General features: G+C 36.8%; 1 protein-coding gene across 1 annotated transcript; it reads left to right on the forward strand.

Moving 5' to 3' along the window:
- The first annotated feature begins 960 nt into the window (after window positions 1–960).
- Window positions 961–11,614, forward strand: LOC306859083 (differentially expressed in FDCP 6 homolog). The gene is made up of 13 exons (XM_079399901.1): window positions 961–1,111; window positions 2,420–2,560; window positions 2,952–3,134; window positions 4,077–4,304; window positions 4,549–4,695; window positions 4,787–4,895; window positions 4,984–5,201; window positions 6,870–6,977; window positions 7,604–7,770; window positions 7,852–8,002; window positions 9,295–9,378; window positions 9,505–9,595; window positions 9,726–11,614. Exons 1-13 carry the CDS (start codon window positions 1,016–1,018, stop codon window positions 9,884–9,886), a joined length of 1,884 nt encoding a protein of 627 aa, XP_079256027.1. The 5' UTR covers window positions 961–1,015; the 3' UTR covers window positions 9,887–11,614.
- The last annotated feature ends 862 nt before the right edge of the window (window positions 11,615–12,476 follow it).

Consider the following 12,476-nt stretch of genomic DNA (forward strand, 5'->3'; position numbering starts at 1 on the left):
CCTTGACCAGAGATAGAAGTGCTTTCACGCCCACAGAATACTTAACCTCACTTAGTTAACCTCACTCACATGCTGCACTACAAAAAAAAAAAAAAAAAACAACGACTCCTGCAAGATTTTGTATTTTTGGAGAAAAATATCATTATACAATCCTTGTGCAAAGTTACAGCGTTATGCCACAAGCATTGAATCATTCAGTTGATTCGTTGAACAACGCTGAAACAAAAATTGTGTCTACAAATTTACTAAGATATGTCGCAGTGTAAGAGTCATAAACGTTTTTGCTACACACGACAACTGCTATCATATTTTATCACTCTGTTTTGACTTTCATGAAGCAATAGAAAAAAAGAGAAAACAATAGCCTAAATAATTTCATAGTTTTAATTACGTTATTTTACTGTGATTGCAATTCGTTCATCTCGTTTTAATAAAATGTTCCAGTTCTTTCTTCCACTGAACTGCTCGTTCAGGTAAAATCATTTCTATTTTTCTATTTTTTGTATCTTTGTCATACAGTGTAATTTGTAGCCATTATCAATTAATAGATACGCTTATTGAAGTTGTAATTTCATTGCCTTCTAAACAAAAGCCTACTTCATAAGAATTGAGAAGTTTTGTTGATTGTGGTTCTTTAGTTTAAATGACACGTTGTCGCGTAATAACATGACCTTATTTATTCCTCTACATTACTCGCGTTCTAAAATGAGGTTGACCAGCACTAACTGTCCCCTCCCAGCTGGTGCATTTTATTCGGTACTCAGGTTGTGTCTCAAAATCTAACGAACAGCCTACCTAGACAGTATTACGGGCATCACAGACGCGTTTCTAGTTGCGGTAAAACTCTGCTTGGAACGCGTTTACGATGCGCAATACGTTGCATACGCCAGTGTTACCCACAATGCTGCCTAGTTAGGCAGCTCGCAAGGTTTTTAGGCACAATCAGCATCTCAGTTCCGCAATGTGAAGCGGTATCTGTCTCAGAATGTAAGCAGGACGTGTCATTACTGGCGGCATGGATCTACAAAGCGAGCTGCTGAAGTCCATCTGGTACGCGTTCACGTCTCTTGATGTAGAGCAGAGCGGAAAAGTGTCCAAGTCGCAACTAAAGGTCAGACCACCTGTGTATCTTTAACTTGACGTGTTTCAGTGTGTTCAAGTGCCGTTTTCTTTAACTATACACTAATTTGGTTACTTTTGTACTTTATATGTACAGTGTAATAATGTTTTCTACATTCTCGATGGGTAAATGTGATGTTTTATTATCAAGAGATTGATACTGTTGCAAAGAAGGGAGCAAAAGTCCAAATAGTCATGCTGTATCAAACGCACGCACACACACACACACACACACACACACTCAAACGCACACACACACACGTTATCTAACTGGGGACATTCCATAGATATATATTGTTTTCATACTGAACTAGTTATAAAATACTATAACATAACCCTGATTCACACCCCAAACCCAAGAGAAACTAAATACAGCATTTATACAATTTAACACATTATACACAGATTTAGCTCACTTTTGGTAGTTATTTATCACCAAAATATGGTTGAGTACACACACACACACACACACTGATGCAGTAATAACTCAATATCTCAAGATAGTCTTCAAGCTTGTTTTTCTGTGCTATTTGTTTAGTGAATATTGGGGGAATGTAAAAGCATCACTTGTTGATGAGCTTGGCAGTAAATACCAAAAGACACAGTCAGCATGCGGACAGCTTTGACAGTCTTTCTCATGTTTAAACATGTCCCAGGTCGGCTCTTTGCTTACAGTTTCAGCATAAACAGGCATGCGTCCATACTTGTTAGATCTTACACAAAGCGTTTTTGCAATTGCCTGCAAATTTTTGTGTGTAAAAACTATTATTGAATTGTATGTCTGATTGCATTCTGCTGATTGTATGTCTCATGATATCAGCGCAACGTCCCTTTAAAATGGCTTTTAAATCCTATTTTTCACAGCTGTAGACTAAATGACAGCAGGTCAGGCCTTTTCAAAGAGCTAACTTCACTTTTCTCAGCCATTTTTGCAATTACTTCTACCCAGCAGGGTTCTAGATGAAGTCAGTTCCCCTCCAGTTCACACTGATATCCTAGCATAGTTACCACAATTTAACATTGAATATGCATTATGTTCTACAATTTTTTGACCAGAAACAGTACATCTGCCGATTGTATCATTTACAAACTTTTTAGCTTTAAATATGTGCTTATGCCGCCTTCAAAATAAATTAATTTTGTTATTGAATTTTTTAAGAGTGTACATCCTCCTGGGGTCACGGTAGCTCAGTTATATCTAACACTCTTAGGTTGCTTTCTGACATCTTGTGTGTGGTCTTGATTATCTGTCATTGCAGCTACCAAAATGTAAAACATACAACGTGTGTTTCTCCACTAGGTTCTCTCACATAATCTCTATTCGGTGCTGAATATTCCTCATGATCCTGTGGCGTTAGAGGAGCACTTTAAGGACAATAACAATGGGCCAGTGTCCAACCAGGGCTACATGCCCTACCTCAACAAATACATTCTGGCAAAGGTCTGGCAACTCTCTGTCATCATTTAATATTATATTATATGCAAGTACAGTTATAATTTTAAGATTTAAATTACACTACAAGTGCACATTCAATATAATTAAGCATGCTTCTTTTTCACAAGGGCTTACTCACCCTCAAGTCGTTCCAAATCCATATAACTATCTTTCTACCATGAAACACAAACTGAGAAAGTTTGAAGAATGTTCTAGTCGCTCTTTTCCAAGCAATTACAATGAATTGAGCTTTTAAGCATCAAAAAGCATGCAAATGTTCCCTTAAAGTACAGTATATATATATTTTTAATATTTCTGCTTTTGTTTTCCCCACAAGGCCATAGACTGAAAACAGAGATGATTTCTTGGCTGTCAATAGTGTTGTGTTCATTTACAGGCCACAGAGGGGACGTTCAGTAAGGAAACCTTTGATGAACTGTGCTGGACTTTGACATCAAAGAAGAACTGCAAACCCAGCATTCAGCAGGGCCTGTGTTCACAGAAAGACTGCTTCAGACTCTTCTGTCTGTTCAACCTGCTCTCTGAAGACAGTTACCCATTAGTCATCATTCAGCCGGAGGTGAGTGAGAAAGAGAAAGAGGGGCAGATGCAGAGATAAGTCATAGTTGCAAATAACCATAGCTGAAATGATGCAATATAACCAGACTCTGGCTGAAAATAAAAAATGTAAATATGTAAATCTCCTAAAACTATGTATATAAAGGTAAACATTATTAGACTAAAGCATTCAGAGACTGGACACCATCTAATGCTGGTTAGACTTCCACACTGTTGGTTAGAGTCCACACTAATAAGTTCAGTCTGTTCTTTATTTTGTGAAGAAAGCTGTTTTATGATGCTTAAGTGAGAGTTGACACTTAAAGCAAGGCTGTAAATGTGATAATCTAAAAGTTGGTTATTTAGACAAAGCTGAAGTGGTCTGAAGCTACAGAATGGTGTTGCTTTTTTGTTGTAAGGAAGGAAGTGAGAAGGAATGGAACTTCATATAGATAGGGTGATTTCCTGATGATAACACTTGTCAAAAGTGCGTTTTTATCTAAGATGTTGTAACTTGCATTTCTTGTTTTTGTAATTTGTATTCTCTCATCTTGCCCTCAATTTGTTTAACAAATGAAGCCCCTTGAAAATAAGTTTTATGATCACTTTGTAAGGGGGAATCTCATGATAAAAACATATTTATCATATAAATGTGTTACATTTTAACAAATAAAATGTGTTTTTCCTTAAACACATTTCCTATCTCTAGTAATACGATCAAATTTAAATACATTTCATTTTAATTCATTTTATTTTAAATTTAAATTGTATTTTATTTTATTAGTGGGAGTAATGGTAATTTAATAATAATAATAATAGTTTTTTGTGAGATTCATCACCAAGTATCTTAAAATAGACTAGATTTAAACATTTTACCTATGCACTTGCTCTAACAGCTCATATGTTGCAGATGCCAATGTGCCAACCCGAAGTAATGGATGCTCTTTTGCTTCTATTAATTTAGTTAGAGTACCTGCTAAAGAAAATCTCCAGTGCAATGAGCCTGGAGTGGGATGGGACGTTACTGGAGGAACTTTTGTCCCAGAATACCGCTCTTCAGGACGGCATGTCAGTGTGGGAGTTCCTGGAGCATTTGAGTGCTGGCCAGCTTTTGCATGTTGAGAGTAAGGAGGTCTTCAGTCTCGCTGTGGACGATGTTTTCATGGAGATGTACCACAACATTATCAAGAAGGTGACTGATGCTTTGCGGGAAGTGCACTAGGTTGATGCTGCATTATGTGTGAGCTCATGGGAATCCAAATAATCTGCAACTCAACCGACACTACATATTACTTGCACTTAACATCAGCCTAATATTTGATTCTTAGCAGAATAGTCCTTCCTGCATTGTGTAACAGATGGCATGTCACTCACTTAATCATTTACAATGTTTTTTAGTCCCATTCTATCTGTGTCCTATTTACTTTATCCATCAGGGCTACCTGTTAAAGAAGGGGCATGTTCGCAGGAACTGGCAGGAACGCTGGTTTGTCTTGAAGCCCGGTAGTGTGACATACTATGTCAACGAGGACCTGAAGGAAAAAAAAGGAGAGATCCTGCTGGAGGAGAGCAGTGTGGTGGAGGTTGATCAGCAATAACTGTATTCTGCTGTAAAATAAATACCATCAATTCATTAGGCCTCATAACGTTCTCATTTCTCATCATTACACTCAGAATCTCCCCGATAAAGAAGGGCGACGCTGCCTGTTCTGTGTGAAGACTCCCGTCAGGACCTATGAGATGAGTGCCTCAAACGTGAAGCAGAGAATAGACTGGATACAAGGTAAGGGCCACACATACTAATAACACTGCTACTTTCTTGTCAAAGTGTCCTAGTTTCTTGAATGGTCTCGTCTCGTCTTGTTTTGTAGCCATGCAGACAACATTGCGATTGAGGGCTGAGGGGAAGAGCTCTCTCCATCAGGAGCTGAAATTGAGCAGACGCAAGCAGAGAGAAACCCTTCAGAGAAGCCAGAGCAACCAGAGCAGCCACAGTGAATCCACTGGAGTTGAGGCGCCGCAGCACTCTGCTCCAGAGCAGCAGGGAGAGACGGAGAGCTTGGAGCAACACATCGAAAGCATCATTCAAGTAACTGATGGGGAACAGGACAAAAAGGGAAATGTTCGACATAGCATACTACTGTTTTAATCTTACAGTATACAGTTTGTGTACTGTGCACATTATGCAAATTTTTATCATTTTCTCAAATGTGCAGTATATAATATAGTGGTTTTCAACCAAGGGGCCTCAGCAAACTTCTAAGAGGGCTGAAGGTTGACTATTTAAAGCTGCAGTCCGTAACTTTTTTTTTTGTGTTCAAAATGTACAAAATTTATATAATAAGCGAGTACACCATGAATCCATTTTCCAAACGGTGTTTTTGGCTTGATTTGAATCACTACGGTACACCTATAATAAGTGTTTATATTCAGACTATTTAGACTGGTTCGGGTAGGTACCGCTGCGGAGTAGCCCGGTACCTGCTTGATTCGTCATAGACATGAACAGAGAGAAGTAGCTCCGGCTACAGTGTTCTTCTGCAACACGCACGCAGTTCTGTTTATTAACCACTAGAGCACCAAAAGTTACAGACTGCAGCTTTAAATTAATGCAAGTATTTAAATGAAAACATTACATTAAAAAGTAATCAGTAAAAAATGTTTGAAAACAAGTAGCCTTGTCAAAATTACAACAGATTTTTCTAACCATTCTGTTTCATTAAAATGTGTCGTCACACCACATCCGTTTCTTAAAACACATTTTTTAACACATTCATGCACTTGGATTACCCTGACAAATTCGATGACTGAAAACAGCACTTTGAATAAAGCAGTTGCATGAAATTGTGATGTATTAAAGGGGATATCAGATGAAATTTTCCCTTTTTTGCATTTAGGTAGGTTTCTGGCGTGTCTGCCAGCTCAGAAAAGCTGAAAAGAAAACACAGCCAATTAGTTAAGGGCTGTCTGAGTCTGAAACTGTCATCCAGTGAGCTGTTTCAATTTGCAGCTGGTTTCTATGTAGATAGCTAGCAATTTGAATAAGACCACCTCTGAGCCATATACAGATATATTCATGTGTCTTCACGCCTCATGAAAGAGAAGGGAGACATGCACCGAAACAGTTCGCTGTGAGCAGAGCTGTTTTTGACAGGGTAAAACGAGTGTTGCTTTACATGACTAATGAAGAATTTTAACCAAAGTATGTTACAGTATGTGAAGACCCTGAAGAATCATACCAACTTGTGGAAAATGGGCATCCGATGTCCCCTTTAATTCTGATTTTAGTGTATCATATCATAATATAGTTAATTAACCATGTAAAATAAGTCTACTATATTTTAGTTAAAAAGAAAGTTTAAAAACAAGCAGCTTTGGTCATTAGAGGGCCTTTGAATCAAACTTAACTTTCCATTTCCAATCAGATGTATGAACCTAAAGTAAATGCATGATCTTTTTCTTGACTCAATATATGCTTTTAACATTAAGAGTTTTTATACAAAATAGGATAAAATATACAAAATACAAAACCGTATTCATAACTGAACAGCAGTCTCATAATAAACATGCCACATGACAATCATAAACCATGGCCATGCTACTGTTTTATATGTTTGTGGTTATGTAATGTGTTCTGTTTCACATATTATTTTGAAAAAGTAGTTGGTAATATAGGGTATGCACTGTGCAGTATTCAGTAAAAAGTTTAATTTTATTTTGTCTTAATTCTGAGCATGTGTTTTTGTTTGTCCCCCAGAAACAGAGAGAGGCGGAAGCGAAGCGTAAAGAGGAAGAGAAGCAGGAGCGAGAGAAACAGCAGGCAATACAGAGAGATCTGGAGAGACAGCTTGAAGAAGCTAAAGAGGTGAGACAGAGAGAAACGTTTTTTTTATCTTTTTATCTTTGTTTCCTTAAAATGTGTTTTCACACTACACCCACTTAAACACATTTTAACACATTTATGCACTTGCATTACTACGACAAATCCATTTACTTAAAACAGCATTTTAGTACTTTGAATAAAGCAGTTAAATGACACTAGCCGAGTTTCCATTACGATTTGAATTGTGATTTGAAAATATGGATAGTGGAAACATGTCAATTTCACGAAAACTCCTATATATCGCAAATACATTTTTAAGCTTGCATGAGAAGCAGTTTTTTTTTTCTTCACATTTTCAGGTCACCTGATGTGCATAAATGTCACAGGATCTTTTGTGCGATGACACGTTGCAGAAATGTTCCAGAAGCAACTGTCCACGCTGCTTAAAAATACATGCATACGTCTCCTTTGATTAAAAATAATGGCTAGCGATGATTTTTTTTAATAGTCTCACTAGGGCTGCATTCATTTTATTAAAACTACAACAATATTGTTAAATATTATTACTGACCCCAAACGTTTGAACGATATAAATATTAGTCCTTAATATGGGACATTGTAGTGTTAGAGCATTAGAAACAATATTAATTAAGTTGCTAATTATGTAGGCCAAAGAGAAGATGACAGCTGTGTTGACTACAATGGAGAAGGAGGTACAGCAGCAGAAGAAAAGGATCCATGAATTAGAGCTCACACAAGTTAAACTGGAGGAGGCGCTCAATGCTCAGATTCACGCCCGTTTAGAAGAAGACGGAATCCGACAGGAACTGGAGAGGTACAGCAAATTTCATATTAGTAAATTTTATTCACACCTTTGCCAACACACAAGGACACTATCATTTCTTTCATTATACAGACAACTTGCAGAGGAGCAGAGGAAACTTGCAGAGCTTCTCCTCCATCAAAGTCAGCTGGAAACCCTTGCTGTGAGGAGTCCGGAAGACTCTTCCAACACAACACCTCCCATCAGTCAGCAAACAGAAGAGATCAGTCAACATAAAACAGAGGTGAGAGACAAATGTGTGGAGAAATAAAGATAGTAAAGGGAGAGGATGTTTTATAGGGTTGCTTAAATACATTTAGCTTTTTTTGTGGCATTTAATATTATATTAGCAAATCATTCATAATTTACATTTTTTACACTATTATTGTCATCTTGGACTCTTAGCAGTAAATCAAAGGTCATTACTGTCAGAGAGCTTCTTGAACTCAACAACCCTCTCTATCAGGTTGAAAAAAAAGATGATTATTGCAGACAGCTTCATTCACTCCTTCAAGTCAAGTGGACTACATTAGTAGAGTAATGTAGGCAATATTGAATGAGGTGTACTTTGGGATATAGCCTCTGTCTAAATGATGTCGGGTTAGCATTAACTGTCAGTGCTAATGTAAATAATCAAGAGGCTGTCTGCTGATTTTTGTCCACATTAGTAGAATTAATGGTTCTGTTTGGACACAATGTCTCCAGTCAAACAAAATGTGTCCATCAAGACCTGTGAGCTGACCTGTAGTACTGATTTAAAATAATATTCTGGGTTTAGTACAATTTAAGCTGAATGATTAGTTCAAGCAGAAATAATACCTTTGTCATCACATATACTGGAAAAGTATTTAAAAAATCACTTTTGCCCTTGATTGTGACCCACCTTACATTTAAACATGTTTGAGATTTTTGAAAGTCTCTTATCCTCACCAAGACTGCATTTATATGATCAAAAATAGAGTACAGTTATATTTGATATTTTTAAGTAATATTGATAATACAGTACAATTCTGTTATATTTTAAAATATAGTTTATTCCTGTGATGACAGCTGGATTTTCAGCAGAAGCAGCAGTTCACATAATCCTTCAGAAATCATTCTAATATGTTGATTTGGTGCTCAAGAAACATGTATTATTATTATAGCTGTTGAAAACACTTGTGCTGCTAATATTTTTGTGGAAATTTATTTTTGTAAAATGAGGTCTTTGCCATCACTAATGATCAATTTAATGCATCTTTGCTTTTTTTTTTCATAACACACTGCATCACATCACAACAAGTTTGAAAATGGAGTGTGAATGAGATTTGGACCAAGGGTTTACTTTTGGGTGAATTATTGCTTTAAACTGTTTTGCTACTGTATCTTTACAATTTCTTCATGTAAATGTCTTTTTTCATAATTGACTGAAGTCCATGTGCTTGCGTAGATCACATAGTCATGAACATTTAACACAAGCACTGCTTAGCTGGACCACCCCTGTTCTAATTACATCTTGTTTAGTAGTTCATTAACAAACACCTTTTATTGTAAAAGGAAGTACCTGTCCATGAATCGACTTCCACTGCAACACCACCCAACATCCAGCAACCAGAGGAGAGCAGTCAGCATAATACAGAGGTGAGAGACTAGAAAAGTGTGGGACTAACAAAAAAGGGCCTCAAAAGCATGCCTCAAAGCATGCCCTATTACTTTGAAGTGATCATACTTTTGACCCCATGCCATATTCTATATATTTCTATACAGAGAGAATTTTTGAATCAAGCTGCTACAACTCAGATGCTGAAACACTGGAAAATTCAGCTTAACCGACTCATGAAGCCCATCACACCAGGAGGTAAGACGCAATGTCAGTCACAGATTTCTTTATTATCCAAGTAGTTTTCGACTGTCATGTGAATATGGAATCTACACATTCATAAATGGCTTTTATAATCATTGTTTTTTACTTGTCTGCTCATTTACAGACAAAGTTGAGCATCTGCCAGTAAAGCCCACCTGCCCCAGACAGGGCCAGGCCCTCATCAGCACAGAGTTCATTGCTAAGGTTCAAACAGGCATCAGCTCAGAAAAAGGAAATGTTTACAACCCATCACCAACACAAGAAGAGGAAGAACAGGGTTCCTAAATCTGTATATCTATAATAGATTAGATTATACGTGTTTTGTACAGCTGGTTTGCTGTGTGTGTTTACGTTTGGCTGCAGGTCGAAGTGTGAAGTCTTATTTTATTATTTATGTACATGGCAATCAGCTTTTTATTATGTAATATGCACAAAATGAATAGTAAAAATTCAGGAGGCGTTTTACTGTTTGATGGCAGTAGTCAAACAGATGCTTTAACTCTTTAAATAAATGGTTCTCCATTTCAAGTTTCCACATTGGCAAAGAAAATATTTAAAGACCCCTCAAGATATTTCTGGTGCTTCTGTTGTAATGAAGACTTTAGTGTATACAGAAACTAGGAGTGGCAATATATTAATATTAATAATCATTAAAATTCCAAAGTCTTAGCATTCATTATCTGAATGTTTTCCAGCATTTACATGACAAATGAATTAACATCACTTTTCTAGTTTTTATCTACTAATAGCAATAAAAATATTTTAGAACATGGCATAACCTGTCAACTTCATCAAGGCAATTTGTTGAGGCAACAAATGAAACTGAGAAATATGATGTCAGCTTATATTTTGATCATTAGTTGTTTTAGCGTATTTTAATGTGTTTTTTTGTCTTGTACAAATCATTTTAGTTCATCTTAGAGGTTTGCTCCAGCCTCCACTTCAAGAACCCACTGCTTCAGATAATGCACTTGTTTCACAGTTCATTTTGTGTTTGTTACGATGTGTAATTCTTTGTTTGGTCAGTAGAAGGGGTGCTTGGTCTGGGCTGCAGTTTCACATTAACCAAGACCAAAACCAACCGCACATGCACATATATCTACTTTTTTCGACACTTTTCCGCCCCCCCAACCCTATGGATCAGGAGGCAGGTTTCGAAAAGTCATTTGGATAATCCAATCAACGTACTTTTTATTTTGCTAATCATGTTTTTAACTTGACTGATGAAGTCGAAACAATTAGGACACCCCCATTTTGTGCTAAAAAGTGAAAGGAATCATGAAATCTATTTATATATCCATGGAGGCCAGCAAGAAAATACAGATGAGTTTGTGGCTTTGAGGCTTCTGTTGAGAATGAATAATGGTTCTCTCTGTTAGTTTTGGGTGGTCATCAACAGACTGACTGTAAATGATCTTTGTAAAAAAAAAAAAAAAAAAGAAGTTGTGGCCATGATTTTTCCAGATACAGATCTTTTCCCCTTTTGGTTTGGAGGGTTTGTACCGGTGGGCCTAGAGATTTGAGGTTGTGATGAGAGGAATTGTCAGGTCCAGAGATGAGGAAAGATATGTGAGACTTAAACCCTTGTTTCACTACTTCTGTACTAATAATTGTATCCGTATGCCTTTTAATAATTTAATCTAGATATTATGTGTATTTCAATAACTGAAATGTAAATACCCTTCAGCTGTAATTTAATTTTCCCTGTTGTGATGTATATCAGAGTGAAATTGATTGGTTCTAACCATCAGTTGTTGATTGGATAGAGGCGGATCTAAATACAACTCAGAGTCATTTGTAAGAAAGGGGTGGGGGTTAAATGGAATAAGTGACTGGAGAAATCCAGCATGCTTCACAGTAAAGTGTCTGTCGTTTCGCACAAAGATATGTATATGTAGATGCCTTATTAGTGGCTGTTTTGGCCACTATATGCAAGCCATCTGCTATATGCAATGGTCAAAGGCCTGTCTGTGAATACTCGAGAGCAAGTTAAATGTATAAATATATACATCTAAAATTGACTTCAGGTGATGATTTTGCTAAACTAACACAATACAACAAGACGTAGGCATTAGCTAACACAACATCAAAAAGTTGCCATAGTCCTAAAACCTGTAATATTAGGTTAACCTGTGAAATGTTATCATACTCTGAGAATTTAAATCTTGGCGATTTTTACAACCCGAGACTGTGCAGTGTTATAGCATTGTGGAAAACACTGATTTTTACCATGAGTGATGGATGACACTTTGACTGTTCCGATATGGCGGAGCAGCCAAATGTGGATCTACTATACATATCTATAGCTCCAGACATGTAAATGCGTCCATCACCTTGTAATGGTCAACATGTCATCATTGACAGTATTTCAGGGGCCAAAAAAAAAAAAAGAAACAGAAGAATTTTCAGGGGTCTAAATAAAAAAAAGAATAACTCGCAATAAGATTAATAAAGTGCATCTAGAATATACGGGTGGAATTGCATTCACAAGCATCACTCACTATCGTACTGTACATTAAATCCCAGAAACGTGGACGTTTTGATGATTTTGTTGAGACAGCAGATCTTGGTGGTGGCAATAGGTCAAAAATGCTTCTCAAAGTAAATAGATTTGTTACAGATACTACAAGGAACTCCTGTCAGTCAAATATGTCAGACAAAAATTTGAGAAAAAATGGTTTCAAATGAAATTTTTTATTGTGCAATTAGAAGCGGATTGACGTTAAACCCAAAGCTTCAATTGCGTTAAAGTGCTGGTGCCGTCATGTTGCGCTTTGGTAACATTTAATGACACTTTATGTCCTGTTCCAGACAATAATGTCCACAATATTTTCTATCCAACACTTTCGATATTGAAACAATTGTAGAATGAGCC

This window comes from Barbus barbus, assembly GCF_936440315.1.
Source record: "Barbus barbus genome assembly, chromosome: 39".
In the NCBI taxonomy this organism is placed as follows: domain Eukaryota; kingdom Metazoa; phylum Chordata; class Actinopteri; order Cypriniformes; family Cyprinidae; genus Barbus; species Barbus barbus.